Source organism: Malaclemys terrapin, chromosome 2 (genome assembly GCF_027887155.1).
Source record: "Malaclemys terrapin pileata isolate rMalTer1 chromosome 2, rMalTer1.hap1, whole genome shotgun sequence".
NCBI classification, from domain to species: Eukaryota; Metazoa; Chordata; order Testudines; family Emydidae; genus Malaclemys; species Malaclemys terrapin.
In genome coordinates, this window is record NC_071506.1 from 185,706,927 (window position 1) to 185,725,673 (window position 18,747).

Here is an 18,747-nt window from a genome sequence, read left to right on the forward strand (position 1 = left end):
GGCCGCTGCTTGTTCAGGGAAAGCCCTGGTGGGCCGGGCCGGTTTGTTTACCTGCTGCGTCCGTGGTTCGCCGCTCTAGGCCAAAGGGAGCTGCAAAAAGCGGTGCGGGCCGAGGGACATACTGGCCGCCGTTTCCCGCAGCCCCCATTGGCCTGGAGCAGCGAACCGCGGCCACTGGAAGCTGTGATCGGCCAAACCTGCAGACATGGCAGGTAAACAAACCGGCCCAGCCCGCCAGGGGCTTTCCCTGAACTAGTTTGAGAACCACTGGTTTAAACCCAACAAATCCTGCATCTTGGCAGGGGGTTAGACTAGATGACCCTTGCAGTCCCTTTTAACCCTATGGTTCTATGACAAATCCTGGCCATTTCCATGAGAGCATGGACAGTTGCTCCTGCTAGGAACAAGTGTGATTCTCCTCTGTAGAAGGGCTGTACTTGGAGAGCCCGCACAACTGCAGAACTCAAGCTCCACTGGGATCCTGGTGTGCTGCAACACAGCAGGGACTGAGGGAGGGGCAGGGCAGATGGTACCACCTTCTGCAGATCTGCTAGATATTCTCTTCTCCTCCAGGAGCAGGGAAGGAGGTAAGGATATGAAGGGTTGAAGAGACTATTCTAGCCCTGAGTTTGAAACAGCAGCCACAGAGCAATTTCACTATTACTCCATAGCTTGGAAGGGAAGAATATTTCCCTATCCCATCCCACAACTCTGTGATGGGGCTAGGGTTTGGGGCTTGAATCATTTTGTAATAAAAAGACACATTCTGAACTGGCTGATGACGACTGACAACTGAGCTATTATAGAACAGCAGCTGCATGAGTAGAACACCAACACTTTACTTCCTGAATACAGATTTTTAAAATAATTTAAAATGTCTTTCACTATTTTAATAATAATACAGATCCATTTTTATACCAGCAAGAGCCACCTGGATTCCCAAAATGTTTCTATAGTCATACTCCCAGCCTGATTGAAAGATCTTGCCCTTCTATATATACACAACACCCAGGGTCCAAAGTGTGCCTTCCTACTTGTGCAGTCCCATTTAGTTTAGTGTGCGGGTCAATGAGGGTAGAGGTGGGCCAAAGATGTTCAAGACAGCTGTTGGCATGTCTTATAATTAAAATTCTAGTAACAGAGTAACTGATAGCTCAGTGGTTTGAGCATTGGCCTGCTAAACCCAGGGTTATAACCATAACAATGCATTTGTGAACAGATACATTCAGTTAGCAAAGAATCACAGTAACCTGTGTTCCTGAATAAACTGGTATCGTGATGGAGATTATGGAGACTAATGATAGTAAAAAGATAAAGCGAGTACTAGAGCGAATTGCTGTAGCAACATGGTTTTATGTTGTTGTTTTGTTGTGTTGATTTTTTTTTTCTAAAAAACTCACTTTTATAATCAGTTCTGTAAATGAGACACCAGAACTGTGAACAAGTGTGATTATAGTGTGGCAAGGAGAGAAGAAAGAGAGATTATTTCTGCAGTAAGAACATCACTGAAAATAGTATCACACTGGGAATGAAGATAATTTCATTATGGATTCTTTTGCTGGTAATCCCATAGGTTGCCTCTGATCTTCTACATACAGAGAAGAACAATCCACAATCCTGTACGTTTAATTCTTTTAGAAGAAAAGATATCCCAAAGTTCTCTTTGAAATAAGTTCTCTATAAAGGTGGAATTGTAGTTATGGGCAAAGGTGTTTGAATTAGGGAAACATACAGAACCTATTATACTATGGCTCTTAACAGACATTGGTTTAAAAGAAAAAGTATCTTAGGTATCACATACACATCTACCTTTCTGCAGATATTCTTTATGGCGTTAAAATAGATTGAGTAGATTATATTGGAGTCAAACATCATACATGTTGGGCCAGATCCTCAGCTGGTGTAAATCAGTGTAGCTCTATTGACTTTAATGATGCTACATTGATTTATACCAGCTGAGGGTCTGGCTCACCAAGGGCCAGATTGAGTCCAGCCCTGCAAGGATGCACAAGAAACCTTCCCTCTTCTGAGCCTCTATGCAGTGAGGGGTATGTTGCTAGCAAAGATGCTAGACTGAGAGGGAGAACACTGAAAGAGTGGTGGAGACCATGACACCACCCTCTCCATCCTAGATAGCACAGCTAGCTCAAACAGGGGAAGCATATGCAGTACACTTTCAAGGATGTAGCAGCCTGCATGATTCCACCCTGTCGCATGCCTGGCTGCTTTGGTGAGTTTCCATTCGGGCTGCCTATCTCCCACCACCTTCCCTGTAACCAGTGGCTTACTGCCACTTTGGTCCAAAATATGTAGCTTCACACTAAACTCAGGAGGTTTCAAGAACAGGGGCCTTGGAATTGCAATTTCAAAAATGAGCATGAGTGTTTCTTTTGTTGACCATAAAAGAGCCAGGTCCAACTTGAGTGATGGATCCTGCCTTCTTCCTATGGGTGGTGTAAAGCACTATCCTCTGTTGGCCAGCTCAGTTCTGACACAATCCAGCTTCCCACTCTCCAGCCCTTAGCACATGGCCAGGTGTTACAAAGGCTGCAGCTTTGTGGAACGAATCAGAAGGCCATTTCACACTGCTGGAGGGAAAGTATTAGCTTCCGTGTGTCTTCATGCTCATTTATTCTCTGTCAGCCAGCCAGGTCTGTCCCTTGCAGCATTGATCCCTGAGAGCATACCTAAGTACAGAGGACCACCCAAAAATGGGGCCCTCTGTGGCTGTACATTCCCTGATGCCTTTGATCTCATTGCTCTTTTCTTTACTGTAAGCGTTTGTACCACTCCAGAGCCCTCATTTCTAGGTACACCAATCACTGAGGTCTTAAAGTTGACTACACAGGTTAGGGTGTTCCCTCACTTTTGTAAATAGTTTATCTCAAAAATAATGACTCAGGAAACTAAAGGTTACAGAGAGTCATTTTCACGAAAGGAAGGAATCCTGCAGCCTTTTAAGTGTCCTGCATTAATTTACTTTATATGTCTCATTTTGGTCTTTGTCATACACTATGTTCCACTTTTGGGCATTGGCAGCTTGAAAGGTATGCCCCATTACCTAGAAAAAATGTCCGCTGCTCTGTCTATTTTGTAGTGCACTGTGTATTGTCTGCCCTGCCCAGCACCTCCCAACCCAAGGGTATCTGCATTTCAGTAGTACTGATATAAGTATTCTGTGAATCGCTTTAGGATGAAAGGGCCCACATAGGGACATAAAATATTACCTCCAAAATATTATTGACTGCACCAGCCCTAAGTGGCAGAGACTAGGAATTCTTTATTTATGAGCGTGTAAGTGGCATTCCACTCCAGCCATTGATGAATTTTGTTTATAACAGTGGTCGAGACAGGTTATCATAGGTTTTTACAGGTTCTTCTTCAAGGGAATTTATGATGAGAATTTCTAAGAGTTCTTGCAAGGTGTTTGTGTTTAATGAGACATTTCTATTTTACTGTGAGTTACAACTTTTATTTTATGGAGCATTTCACAGGAGCAGCTCATTGATGATTGACATCCCTCCACCTCACTAACCAGACAAATATAACAAGGTCCCTAACACAGGGCTCTTAGTGAGACCCTGATTAAAGGATTTAAGGCTGGGATTTCAAAGGAGCCTAAGGAGTTAGGCAGACAACTCCTACTGAAACTCAGTGGGAGTTGTCTGCCTAACTCTTTTAGGCTCCTTCAAAATATCCCAGCCTAAATAAATAATTGAGGACACAATATTGGGCTTACAATGATCCCTCACTGTGAGGCTTAAAACAAAGAGACAAGCTACAACCCTAATTCAAGGATTACAACAGATGGCCACTACATACATAAACCCCAAATCTTTCTCTGCTTACAGATTCCTGTTCTTTGAATAGTGACCTAGGAATGTGATCTGGCAACTGGATATCACCAGAGAATATGACAAGCACTCCTTCCTTCCTTTTTGTATTGTAAGCTTTTGGGGGCTGGGAATAGGCCTTCCTATTTGCTTCCACTCTGCTTAGCATATTTTGGGTGCTACTGCAACACAGCTAATAGGGAAACATATTACCTCTTCACTTCCACACCATTATTTTTAATCCTGTGGTTTTTTCCTTGCCCCCTTCACTATTATTTAGCATCATAAGTATATTACCTAATCCTGGGGATACAGCATGTATGAAATACAAGTTACAAAACAAAATATTATATGCATTGAATTCAAGCACTGCTCTAGCATAGTGCTATGAAGAAATCCAGCATATTTTCCTTTACTGTTGAATTTCCCCCTCCTCACCACCAGTAAAATATTTTTAATGCTTAACTTTTCATTTTCATGCTGTCTCATACAATTTGTAACCCAAGATGAGCATTGGTCAATACTATCATTTTTTATGCCAACGGTGAAAGACAATCACATTTATTTCCCTTTTAACACCTGCAGCTTCTGGTGAAATGGATGGGTTAGCATGGAGGCTGTTCTCAATGGTGTATTTATTTTTAAACAGAAGAGGAACAGATCTAGGTTCCTTATAGGGCTACGGGTTGCTGTCCACAGAAATGTTGAAGAGAGGCTACTTTCAGATAGTGAAATATTCCTGAACTGCCATATCAAAATAGACCACTGATCTATCAACTCTGGTATACTTTGACTTTGATTTTGGCCACCTGCTGCTCCTTTACCATAAGGCAGTGTTTTTCAACCTGTGCTCTGTGGATCCACGTTGGTCCGCAGACTTATGTTGAAGATTTCCAAAGAGGTCCACACTTCCATTCAAAATTTTGTAGAGGTCCACAAATGAAAAAAGGTTGAAAACCACTGTCATAAAGTATCTCCAAAAATCTCCATGTGAATCTGTAGATGCACTTGTTCATTAAAAACATCTACTCAAATCAAGTGCCTAAATATTAAAACTATGTGAAACTAACAAATTCTCACTTTGCAGTTGTTCCCACAATGGAGTAGTATTTGATATTTGTGAATCTGAACAGGGGAGAAATGTCAACATCTCTCCAAAGCATGTACCTTTTTGAGGTGACGGAGACCAGATTTCATTGCTCTTGATACTGCTGAACAACATTCAAGAGGAAATCTCTGCTGGTTACTAAACCATCCCCACCCCCATTCACACACACAAACATAGTAAGGTCAAAGTCAGACTAATATTTTGGGATGACACAGCGGAAGTCAGCAAAGCCTTTTTATCAGGAGCAAATCTTTATAAACCATTAATCAAAACAAAACTGTAAAAGCTAAAAGAAAAGACCTCTCTAATTTACTCCTCAGAACCTTATTGTAGAATCCTGGCATCCCATGAATTCTCTTCCCAAAATATTCTAGTAGCTCCTCTCCTGTGTGAGGAAAGGACAGCAGGGAAGCCAGAATTGACCTCTTACCCATGAGCCATGCCACTTAAACTTATGCCAAAGAGGGGCTAATCCAGCTGGTTTTATGAGAGTCAATGGGACGACTCACAGGAGTAAGGCAAGTAGGACTTTCTCAACCTATCCCAAGATTTGTTTCTGCACCACAATACCTACTCATCTCTGCTTGGCATTATAGGCACAACTATGTTCTTCCATATTCTAGTGAGTCTCTTTCAGTAAAACAATATCTATTTTGTTAAGGTAGGAAGGGAACTTATTCCCCTCCCTACCACCGCCTTTGAAAGGTCCAATTATTCCCTTGACATGTAAAAAAGAAATTCAACAGTACTATTCATCTTGACAGAAAAATGTTATTCTCTGAAAACAGAAAAAATGGCATTAATGCAAGGAAGGATTACACATCTCAACAAGCTTCCTAAAAGCCTTTTTCAGCAATATGCTAGAATATACCTTGCACTCTCCATAAACACGAGTCTTGAGATGAAATTATCCAACGTAAACAAAAACGTTAACAAATAGTCTACCATCTGGAAATTCAATAAACCCTAGTAATCTTTTGAACACCACTTTTAAAAATTACTTTCAATTTCTCTCTCCTATCTGAAAGCACACAATGTTTTTTTTCTACCTCAGAATTACATGTTTATTAAATCTATCCTACCAGATGTCATCAAAAGCTATTCCAGAGATGTGACAACAAAGCTGTACTTGTAAAAATGCTTTTGCCACCCACAAACAGCCTTACACCAAAAAAATAATCACATGTATTCTGTAGCATTAACCTCAAATTCCAAGGAGTTTCTCTCCACCAAAATAAGAGAAAGTTGAAAGTTAATGGGAGTTGGTAGCCTAATTGCCCTTTGTGCCTTTGAAAATCTCCACCTACTTTTATATATCTTGACCCTTTTCTCTTTCTAAGATGATCCTGTCCCTTTCTCCTCCATTGAATCGCTACAGCATGATCAACCCACCCATTTTGTGCCTTTGCCATAGACACACATTATGGTCATAAATACAGTGCTTTTCAGCTTATGGACTATCAGTAGGGATGTTTAACCAGGGTATACCACCAGGAGACTACAGAAATTGGGCCAGATTGATGTAGTAGTCATTCAAAGACTCCACATATTTCCCATGAACCTTTTCTATTATGCATCCTCTCCTCATTTAAAAGAGCACAAAACTACCCCAATCCATTTGACTATTTCACACTGTTATTTAATTGGATTTCGATTTTTTACTTTAAAAAAAAAATAAATCAGCATTTTTAGAAAGAGATGGACGCACATTTAAACAGAGATTTGAAAAATATTACCATACTGTCTCCAGTCCACAGAAGGAGGCAAATTCATCCACAGAATAAGGTTGTTGAGTTGATTTAAGGAAGACGGCAGTGAATGGAAACCTTTCTGGCTGTACCACACCTAAGAGAGAAAACAGAAATATTAAATGAAAGATGGCCTGAACCAGGACCCCAGATCCAAATACCCTGGAATTTTAGGGAATTTCAGATGCAACGTTATGTAAGATTACAGGAGCTATGTGCCCCTCTGAGGAGCCACATGCATGGGATGGGGTAGTCCTGGGTGGAACAGAATCAAATGAGCTGTAGAGGTCCCTTGGTTGAGTACAGTTGTTGTCAACCCTTTCCATTCCAGGACACTCCATCCAACTAGCAACAAAGGAAGAGAAAGATCTCATGGTTTAGTGGATCACCTAGAACAGCCCCTTACATCATGCCAGATCAAATATATATGAAACACGTAACTCTCCTATTTGTGCTGAAAAGGTAACATTAATTGGTTTAATTTGAAACCCAGTGGGAGAATTTAGAAAACAATAAAACTTTGAGGTACTTTTCACTTTTGATATTTCAAAATGAGATCTGCAAGCAATAGAAAAACACAACAATCAGAGCTAGCCACTGGATATGGGGCACGGAGGATTGAGGCCAATAACTCATCTACTATCAACATCTATCCAAAAGAGTTTGCTAGGCATAGAAAAGCATGAATACTGCCCTTAATGGGTGTTGAAACATGCTCCCCCCCACACCCAAGGAGGAGCTCTGGGAGGCAGTGTGACAGAGCTTGGACACAATACCTTCTTGAACAATGCAGCTCTACACTGCCCCAAGAGGCCTGGTCTACACTGGGGGGGTGGGGATCGAGTTAAGATACGCAACTTCAACTACGAGAATAGCGTAGCTGAAGTCGATGTATCTTAGATCAACTTAGATTGACTTATTTCGCATCCTCGCGGCACGGGATCGACAGCCGCCACTCCCTCATCGACTCCGCTTCTGTCTCTCGCCCTGGTGGAGTTCCGGAGTCGACGGGGAGCGCGTTCGGGGATCGACGTATTGCGTCTAGACAAGACGTGATACACCAATCCCCGATAGATCGATCACTACCCGCCGATCCGGCAGGTAGTGTAGACGTACCCAGACTAATACCTTTATGGCACAACCCAGCCCTTCTCCAAGTAACAGGTAGCACCCATTTCTGTCACACAGCCTGACCAAAATGCCTCAGCCTTTAATGGAATTACCACTTCTTGAGGTGAGAAAACAGCATAAGCTCCATGCCCTTTCAGATGACACTACCAACAAAAGTGGTGAGGAGTTCCATTTATAGTTGGGGTTGTTGGTGGATACCTGTCCACATGAACTGGGCTGACCCTCACCAACTCATTTCACATAGGCCACCAAACAGACACTAGATGGCAACAATTTTAACTTTTTTACATAAAGGGAATATTTATTTGTACAGATGAGAGGTCTCATTTTTGGAGGGAAAATAATTCTCTCATAGAATATCAGGGTTGGAAGGGACCTCAGGAGGTCATCTAGTCCAACCCCCTGCTCAAAGCAGGACCAATCCCCAGACAGATTTTTACCCCAGTTCCCTAAATGGCCCCCTCAACAATTGCACTCACAACCCTGGGTTTAGCAGGCCAATGCTGAAACCACTGAGCTATCCCTCCCCCATTGCTCTAGAGTATAGCTAACTCTAGTGTGCAGCTACTGACTGTAAAGAATTATGAATTGGGCATTGTTTTGTGGTTCTTAGGTTTCTTCTATGTTCCAGTCTGAGACCTGACAACTATTTAATCTTCAGGTGATCCTCTGCTGGTTCAGAAACAGAGCAAGCCCTGTGCCTCCTATGTAAAAGTTCAGGAACAGTCTCCAGATATTCAGTTTTCAGATCTCTGCACTTCCTGGTCACCTGTGCAACCATGTGCCAGAACAGACTCAAAACTGAACTAGCAAGGGGAGCCAATTCCCCCACACACCATCCCATTTCTTCCTCTATCTGTTCTACTAAAATCTTTCCAAATAAGAATGTTTAACATACATAATGGAATGCATTGCAATTATGCACATTGTAAGGAAAAAAAGAAGCAATTACAAAAAACAATAATGCAAGATTCTGCTGACACATCCTCAGTTAATTGGAGGCATGGGAGAGGTCTCAATAAGTATTCACAGAATATCCTAGTAAATTTCATAATGTAACCAAAATAATAAGGAAAGCAAAAAAATGACAATATAGCATTGTCTATAACAATACATTTAGAAGTCCTGCCCAATAATTAGAATCACAGCATCTTCAGAGCATTCACAGCATTCTTCATCCAAGAGTGCGATAAAATGATGTAACTGAGTCAGGCCATCAGGAAATAACCAAATTAAAGCAGAATATTTAATCATTTATAATCTGGCAAAAAAAAAAAGTCCTTGATGTTATTATCTTCATCAGAGGATGCATCTGGTTCTTTTTCAAAAGCCTGAGAACAACTAATTTTGAACCAAGTGACCACAACATCGAAAAAGAGGTATTGGTATTTAGTTCCATCCAAAACAACACGCAGCTTTGCTAGACAAAACACTGCCAGGTGGATAACATTTTTATGATGAGGTGAAAGATGGGTGAGGAAACTGCTGATTAATCTTGGTTTTCTAATTGGGTCTGACATGCCAAGCCCTGGAAAGTCTCCCTTCTAGCACAGGACCAGTTTTAACTCTCAAAATTGGTAGAACCTAATCACGGGTAGCAAGCATGATTGAGGGAATAGCGCATTGGAATGGGACTCAGGACATCTGGGCCCAAGTTCCGTCTCTATAACTTCCTCTTCCTGTTTAATCTCGTCTAACTGTGTCTGACTTCTTGTATGACTATAGATTAATTTATTTAGCCACATACCTCAGTTCCCCATCTGTAAAAAGGAATACTGTTAAGCACTATGTGGTGCTCAAATATTACAGTGATAAGGGCCATAAAATACTTAGATAGATGTGTGTTTATATATACCATATATTCCTATATTTTATATATTTCTACAAATATCACAGGGGGAGCAATGGTTTGAAGGACGCTTTGAAGGACAGCAGATATTTTGCCAAAGTTACTGTACATGTTCTCCACTGACAGGGGTGGTCTCCATGGACAAGGAGAGTTAATATTCAGGAGAGTTCCTAAGAGATCTGTGTCCCAACAATGCTCTTACCATCTATGCCTTCTTTTATGCCAAGTGTTCTTAAATGGTTATATTTTACTTGGTTCATTAAAAGTTGTGTCTCTCTCGCTCCCTCTTGAGTACCTATGAGTAAAATTCATCTGCAGTGGAATTCTACTGTCTTTGAGAAGAGCAGTTGGGTGTTCCTTAGATAAATGCTATCAAATTGCGAATTTAACTAATTTTATCTTCCATTTATAGTCACAACTTCCTTTCACAGTGAGAATTTTTTTCTGTTAGAATTACATGGTGAATAGGCATAGGCTACCACTTTGGGATCTAATTAATTTCGTATTGCCTCAGTTACATGAACCTGTGACAACTTGGTAAGGTCAAACTAGAGAAAGGCCTATCTGGGGGCTTCCCCCTAAATTCTTAGTTACAGACCATAATAAGAACTCAAACTGTCTTTAGGGCTGCTTAGGGCTTTTCAGATGTTTTTGTACCATAAGTTATATACATGTCTGAATATGAATCTTAGCACTTATATAGCACTGTCAGTGGGTCATCTGCCTCACAAGTGCCTCTTTATGGCAGCCCTGGAAGCAGCGCCTTGCCTCAGTTTCCCTCCTCAAGGGGCTTCTTAAATAAACCCCACTCAGGATTTCACAAGTTCAATGACAATAGCCCTCCCTAGGATCTGATTTTATTCACATGAAATTCACAAACAGAAAAAAGTCTTTCACCTCAGCCTTAAGCTGGGCACAGTCGCTCCTCCCTGAGAGCTCACTCTCTCTCTCTCTCTCCTATATGAGCAGCTGGAGAAGATGCAAGGCCTGACCTGCCTTCAGACCTTCTCTCCAAAAGAAATCAAACTTCCAGACAGGCTTTCTATCCAGCCACACCCTTCCCAGCTGGAATCTCCCTTCCTCATATCAGGACCACGACAGGAGTCTCTCCCTTCTTGCTGCTTATTCTCCCAGTTGTCTCTCCTTGACCATCCTCCTCTCCCTGCAGCTTTTATAGGGTAATCACCTGACCCCTGCTCAGGTGTGCCTCCTTAGTAACTAGAGGTAGCTGGCCCCAGCCCTCTGACCTTCAAAAGGGCAAGCCACCTTGCGACAAGCACTTTATAGTCCAGATTACAGATAGAGACAATGAACAAGCAACACAACTAAGGAAGGGATGGGTGCGGGTGGGATGAGCTATTGAGTTCGGCTACACACTCCTGTTCCATGACAGTCATCTTTGAATGTTGAATGCCAGAGTTTTTTCAAACATGCTTGGTATGCGATACACACTGTGGGTGTATTTTTGTCACATACCTGGAACAAGATGTGTTTAAGGTGCTAGCCACCTTCCATGTTTTGGCTGGGTATTGTTAAAGTTGGAGTGGGAATTTAGTTGTCATGCAAATCCTGCAGTGGAGAGGAATAATTTGTGAAGGACTCAGAGGTTTTCTGCAGTGTAATGAATCGTACAGTAAGTCTCTTCATATGCAAATTTCCCATTTTTGTTCATAAAAGGCTATGTAAATGGTACATTCACTGTCTTGTGAACAGGCCCGAAAGGTCAAAGTAAAAGACTGGTCATTAATTATTGAAAGGTTAATGCAATAATTTGACACTACATCAGTCGAAAGCCACTTCAAGGAGGTAGTTTAGATAACATAGAGCCCTTTATAAGTCTAATGCACTATTATGTTGGCTCTGAAAAATGAAGCTTACTCACTAACTGTATAACTATAATTTATCCTTTTGCTGACGACAGATGAAGTAGGTGCCAAAGACCAAAACGAAAAAACAAAAACAAACAAAAAGGCAGGCAGAGAAACACAGTATATTGTAGCCATTTGGACTCAAGTGCCCAATTATGGATTGATCAAGTCAAGAGTTCAAAGCTGCAAGAAATTTGGGGGAATATAAATAAAGTTAAGATTCTGTCACGGGTATTTTTGGTAATAGTCAGGGACAGGTCACAGGCAATAAACAAAAAACCAGGGAAGCCTGTGACCTGTTCCTAACTTTTACTAAAAATACCATGTGGGATGGGGAACTAACAATGGGAAAGCTGTGGGGGGCGGGAGGGAGATGTTACAGGCTGCTGTTCCGGCCCGGGGCCAGATGCTGCTCCGGCAGGCACCGGGAACCACTGCACTGGCAGCCTCTGCTCCAGCAGCCCTGGGGACACCCCTCAGCCAGCTACTCCAGTGGCCCTGAGGACAACCCCCAACCAGCTGTTTCAGTAGCCACCAGCCACTGCTCCTGCACCCCTGGGAGCAACTTCTCTAGCATGCCTGTAGCTGGCCACTAACTGCTGTTCCCGCAGCCCCAGGGCTGACTGCAGCAGCTGCTCCAGCCCCAACACTGCTCTTGTGGCAGGGGCTGATCCACCCCACCCCCTGCTGCTTCAGCCCTGGGAACCCTGCTCTGGCGGCCCTGGGGCTAACAGCTCCTCCAGCCCTGCCATTGCAGAAGTCATGGAAGTCCCGTAAAGTCATGGAATCAGTGACCTCCACTGCAGAATCATACCCTTAACCATAAAGCACCAAAAAAGAAAATGTAAACAGGTTTTTTTTGTTTTTTTGTTTTTGTTTTGTTTTGGATGGACTAATCGAGATGGTAAAGGTGCCAAACCAAACTTCAGATAAGGGGCGTGTGCATGTCCTGTTTTAATAACTAACCTCCCTCCCCTGCTGGTAGTTTGGGGCAAGGCTTGGGTAAATGTTTCCACCACTACTTCATTTACAAGAAGCAACAAGGTTTTATCCCCTTTCCAACCTATATAAAATGTTTAAGTTCAGGGCTTCTTTCTATCCAGTTCCAATTTAACATTCAAAGATCAGTTTCCTTAACACACAAGGTAACTCACTTCTTCAGTGCCCTTCATTTCAACAAAAACACAAGAGAGAGGTCAGTCACAGAGACCCTGAAACACATCTGGGAGACTGTTGTTCCCCTTCATGTTTCTGGACTCTTGCTCTAGAAATTCTCTGAACAGTTGTATGAACCTTAATCATAGAATCATAGAATATCAGGGTTGGAAGGGACCTCAGGAAGTCATCTAGTCTAACCTCCTGCTCAAAGCAGGATCAATCCCCAACTAAATCATCCCAGTTTGGGCTTTGTCAAGCCTGACCTTAAAAACCTCTAAGGAAGGAGATTCTACCACCTCCCTAGGTAACCCATTCCAGTGCTTCCTCACCCACCTAGTGAAAAAGTTTTTCCTAATATCCAACCTAAACCTCTCCCACTGCAACTTGAGACCATTACTCCTTGTTCTGTCATCTGATACCACTAAAAACAGTCTAGATCCATCCTGTTTGGAACCCCCTTTCAGGTAGTTGAAAGCAGCTATTAAATCCCCCCTCATTCTTCTCTTCTGCAGACTAAACAATCCCAGTTCCCTCAGCCTCTCCTCATAAGTCATGTGTTCCATCCCCCTAATTATTTTTGTTGCTCTCTGCTTGACTCTTCCACATCCTTCTTGTAGTGTGGGGCCCAAAACTGGACACAGTACTCCAGATGAGGCCTCACCAATTCCGAATAGAGGGGAATGATCACGTCCCTCGATCTGCTGGCAATGCCCCTACTTATACAGCCCAAAATGCTGTTAGCCTTCTTGGAAACAAGGGCACACTGTTGACTCATATCCAGCTTTTCGTCCACTGTAACCCCTAGGTCCTTTTCTGCAGAACTGCTGCCTAGCCACTCGGTCCCTAGTCTGTAGCAGTACATGGGATTCTCTGTCCTAAGTGCAGGACTCTGCACTTGTCCTTGTTGAACCTCATCAGATTTTTCAGGTAGTCTGAGGAAGGTCTTACAACCAGTGGAAATGCACTAAAATCGACTAGACTGCCAATCCCCCACTAGACCATAGGTCCCATCCAGTCTTCTACAGTGTCCTCTCTGGAAATATTTCCAGTGCACTTCAAAGGGCCTTAAGAAAAGTCTGAATTTGGTAGATGGAGGACTACTCCTACAGTCCCTGCCTCTAATGGACCACTCCAAAATCAGGAAAACCTCAGGTAGTGAGGTACAGTGCAAGACAGATGATTTACTGGTTAAAACATAAGTCTGGAAATGGAGAGATCTGGGTGCTAAGCCTCTGGCTTATTATGTGACCTCATGCAAGACATGTGAATCTCGTAGTTTCTCCATCTGTAAAAGGGGAATAATACTTATGCATATTTGTAAAGTATTTTAGGAGCATCTCATAAGTGCAAAGTATTATTTATGTTATTATTCTTGCAGGAGCTACTCCAGACATCCACATATTTACTCTTTTAAATGCAATGAAATTGCTATATTTTATTTTGTTTGCTTAAAAAAAAAAGAATATTGATCACAGGACTGAAATAGCCATCAATAAAACACAATTGATAGTTCACTTTACTTCAGCCAATTCTGAGATTGATTTTAGTAGGAATAGAAGGGAAATAAAGATAAATGTAGGCGGACTATCAGGAAATAGTCTTAAAAAGTGAGCTCAATTAGATTGTGAAATAGTTTCCCAAGGGAAGTGATTGAAACCCCTCATTTGAGTTATTTACAACTGAATTGCACAAAGCACAGGGTAATACAACAATCCTGGACAGAGGAATTGACTAAAATATCTTAGGATTTTTCCCAGTTTTAAACACAAGGATTCTAAAATTACATTATTATATAGTAGAACCTCAGTGTTACGAACACCTTGGGAATGGAGGTCGTTCGCAACTCCGAAATGTTTGTAACTGTGAACCAAACATTATCATTGTTCTTCCAAAGATTTACAACTGAACATAGACTTAATACAGCTTTGAAACTTTACTATGCAGAAGAAAAATGCTGCTTTTTAACTGTCTTAAGTTAAATGAAACAAGCACAGAAACGGTTTCCTTCCCTTGTCAAATCTTTTTCTTTAAACTTTCCCTTTATTTTTTTAGTAGTTTATGTTTAACATGGTTCTGTATTTGCCTTTTTTTTTTGGTCTTTGAGGCTGCCTGATTGCGTACTTCCAGTTCCAAATGAGATGTGTGGTTGACCAGTCAGTTAGTAACTTTGAGGTTCTACTGTATGTTAAGTGCCAAGGAGTTAGACTCTGAATACTTTGGCATTGCAATATGGATTGGACTCTATATGCATATCTTACCTTAGCCAGAGGCTTAGAGTATGTTTTATTCAGGTTTAGGTCTTGAAGTTCAGGGGATGTTTTCACACCAAAAGACCAGCCTCCATATCTAGTAATACAAAACAAAGTAATAGGAGGCTATCTTTCAGCAACTTATCTTTCTTAGCATTGTGAGAAATGTTTTCTTGCAACACAGAATTCACAAATGTCTTTATTATTGTTTTGCATTTCAAGTTAGAAGTACAGCTCAGCCCCATATAATCATGATACACCTCTACCCCGATATAACGCTGTCCTTGGGAGCCAAAAAATCTTACCGCGTTATAGGTGAAATTGTGTTATATCGAATTTGCTTTGATCTGCCGGAGCACTGCTTTACTGCGTTATATCCGAATTTGTGTTATATCAGGGTAAAGGTGTATTTGTATTTGAAAGAGATGTCTAATCTACTCCTTATATACAGGTGAATGGTATGTGCCTTCAAGCAAACGTTTTCCCTTTGAACCCTGCAGATAAAGCCTCTATTTTCAGAAAAGGAAAACACAAATAAGCTGATGAGCAATGAAGGGGTTATGAGCATCTGGGGTAGTTTTGATCCTCATAAAAGTGTTTAAACCTTCAAAAGTTTCTGACACTCAAGATGTGTTTTGGTCATTTACCCTAAAAGCATAACTTTCCTCCATGTTATTAATCAATTTCATGTAGCTTTTCACATGTATGTGTAACACTCTCTTCTTGATAAAGTTGCACCTGCTCAAATGTTTGTAATTATGTCACTCTTCAGTGGTTGACAATTAAGCTGGGCTGAAATAACGCATAGGTAATCGATTGGGCCATGTCTCAAGCCCTGGCACCTGGAGTCATACGATTACGTCAGAATCAGAGTTTTCACTTAAATAAAAGTAAATTTCTAGCTCTCAGAATTGCAAAGAAAATCTTGAAATGTGATCAGAGTGTTACCAATACAGCAATGCCTGAGTCTACAGAAGGCCTGCAACAATAGCTCTGAGAAATTTAAATTGTCCTATTGATCTCTATGCAGTGTTAACTCCTAGATCTACTGCTCTGGGGGACCCTGCCAACACCACCCCAACAGAGGTCTTTGAATGGCAAGAAGGGAAGAGTGCAGAGAACCCAGGCCCACTCACCCTCCCAAACAGATACAGTTCAAGCGCAAGTGTAAATAATGGGAAGCTTCTATGGATATAAACCCTGATACCAGTGACAGATGAAGATTCTCCTTTAGCTCCAAGAGGCCTATGAAGCAAGAAGTCCCATGCTGCATATATACAGTTTAGCCGGCATGCATATGATCTGTTTGTACGTGACCAAGCATTTGATCAATGCTATTTTAGGGTTTTATACTGCTGCTCAACACTGTACTATCTGAGTGCCTGTGTTATCCTGCCTCAGGCACTGTGTCTCTCCCAGACCCTAGTGCCCTTTACCTTGGGGTTCTGCCCACTGCAGTACCCCACTCTCTGGGTCTCCCCTCCTCCTATGCCCTCCTTGCCTCAGTGGCTACTGCCAGTCGTCATCTAGCCCCCTTTTTCTGGGGCAGACTGCAGTCTGTAATGGCCACTCATCACTGGCAAGGAGGTTGGACCTGCTGCCTTTCTAGGCCCCGCTGTCTCCTTGCAGCCCCAGTACCTCCTTGGCCTTCAGCCAGGCCTTAGCCTGCAGATTCGCCAGACCCGAGCTCCCCAGCTCTGCCTGCCCTTCCCCAGCACTGCTCTGCTTCAGGTACCCTGTGCTCCTGCAGGCAACTAGGTCCTTCCCACTCCAAGGCTGGAGTGAGAGTTTTTGCCTTCTAGCCCTGCAACTCTTTTATAGGCCCCAGCCTGGCCCTGACTGGCTGCCTCCCAGCCTTTTCCTATTGGCTCTCAGTGCCAGCCCTCTCCCAAGGCTGACTTTTAACCCTTTTGGGGCTGGAGCGGGGTGACTGCCCCACTACAGCAAGTTGGGCATGTTGAGGACTTTCTACTGTGCAGTAATATCTCTTCAAGCAGGAGCTCTCTGTGCATTGGAACCATGAAGGAGCCATGCCTTGATGCCAAGAATCCCCAGGTTGGGATGTCGGGTGCCTCCTTTGTTCTGTGAGAGGAGGTAAGGAGTGGATTGGAGAGAGTTTGGCGGGCACCAACAAGTTGTGACAGATAAGGATACCGAGTCTGTTGGCCAAGTAGGAGCAATCAGTTCTCTTTTTATTTCTAATAGGACTTTCGACAATTGGGTAAACAGAGGAATGGTATAGAGAAGGTCCCTGCCCGAGGGGAGAAGGAGAGCATCAGTCAGGAAGTGTTGTCCCATCCCTGCTCTGAGCAGTAGCATGGACATTTCTTGTTCAGGTAAGTGGCGAACAGGTCTGTGGTTGGTGTCCCCCACCACCTGAATAGGTCATGAAGCACTGCTGAGTTTATCTCCCACTAATGGTCATGTGGGAATTTGTGACTGAGATGGACCGCTATCAAGTTTTGAGTGCCCAGAAGGTAAGCCACTGATAGTATGGTATCATGGGAAATGCACCTGTTACAGAGTCAAATTGCATCTCCACAGAGGGAGGATAATCTAGCTCCCCTTTGCCAATTTATGTAGTACAAACATGCTATGTTGTTTGTTAGGACTCTCATGTGTGATCCCTTGAAATGGATGCAGGCATTCATGACTGCCCTGAGTTTTAGGAGGTTGATGTGGAGGGATATCTCTGTGGATGACCACCTGTCTTGTGTCCTGAGGTAATTTAGATGTGTGCCTCATCCTTTGAGGGATGCATCGGTGGTAAGAATGGGGAGGTTTGTGAAAAGGGGATCCCCTTTCAAACATCTACTAGGTCTTTCCACCAGTCTAAGGACTTTTTGATCCTGGTGGGTAGTGACAGACATTTATCTAGTCTGTCTCTGATTTGTCTGTAAACTGAACTGATCCACATCTGGAGGCATCACATGTGAAGCCTGGCATGTGGTATTACTGCTGTGCCTGCTGCCATATGCCCCAGTGTAGGCAGTGTCTGGGGCATATGGCAGCAGTGTCTGGCTGATATTTGTGGGCTGCTTTGGCCAGTGTCTATGAATGTGGCCAAAAAGAGGAATCTGTGTTGAGATAGGAGAGCTCTGACCTGTAAGGAGTCAAGGTCGGCACCTATGAATTCCAGGTGCTGTACTGGAATGAGGGCTGATTTCTGGGCGTTGATCTATAGGCCCAGTTCTGTGAATAAGTCTATTGTAGATATGGTGACTCAGTGAACCTCTTGAAAGGACCGAGCTCTGAGGAGGCAGTCATCCAGGTAGGTGTAAATCACGATCCCTTGAGAGCACAGGCACAGCCATTACTGAGAGAACAATGGAGAATACTCTTGGAGTAGGAGACTACTCTGTACTGGTAGTAGGGTCTTGTCCTAGGGTAAATCTGAGGAATCATCTGTGAGATGGTAGGACTGAGATATGGAAGTACGTGTCCTGAAGGTCAAGGGTCGTAAACCAGTCTCCCTATTCCAAACGTGGAATAATAATTGCTAGAGTGACTATCTTGAATTTTTGAGCTTTGACAAACTTGTTGAGTGATTGGAGTTCTAATATGGGTCTCTAACCACCCTTCCTCTGGGTATTAGGAAATAGCAAGAATAAAGACTTTTGTCTTGTAGATGTTGAGGTACTGGCTCTAAGGCTCCTAACCGGAGGAGATGATCTCTCTCTTGTCGTAGTAAACTCTTGTGAGAAGGGTCCCTGAAGAGGGACAGTCAGGGGGTAGGGAGGTAAAATGGATAGAATACCTATTCTGAACAATCTCCAAGACCCATCCGATGTTATGCATTCCCA

At 42.7% G+C, this 18,747-nt stretch overlaps 1 protein-coding gene across 1 annotated transcript in view; it reads right to left on the minus strand.

The window, feature by feature from the left end:
- Window positions 1-18,747, minus strand: part of ABCA13 (ATP binding cassette subfamily A member 13) — a 281,687-nt gene that overhangs the window by 73,049 nt on the left and 189,891 nt on the right. Inside the window, exons 48-49 of the mRNA XM_054018854.1 lie at window positions 14,954-15,041; window positions 6,678-6,786 (exon numbers count right to left, since the gene is read on the minus strand). Of these exons, the coding sequence (XP_053874829.1) occupies window positions 6,678-6,786; window positions 14,954-15,041 (197 nt within the window). The remainder of the gene's footprint in view (window positions 1-6,677; window positions 6,787-14,953; window positions 15,042-18,747) is intronic.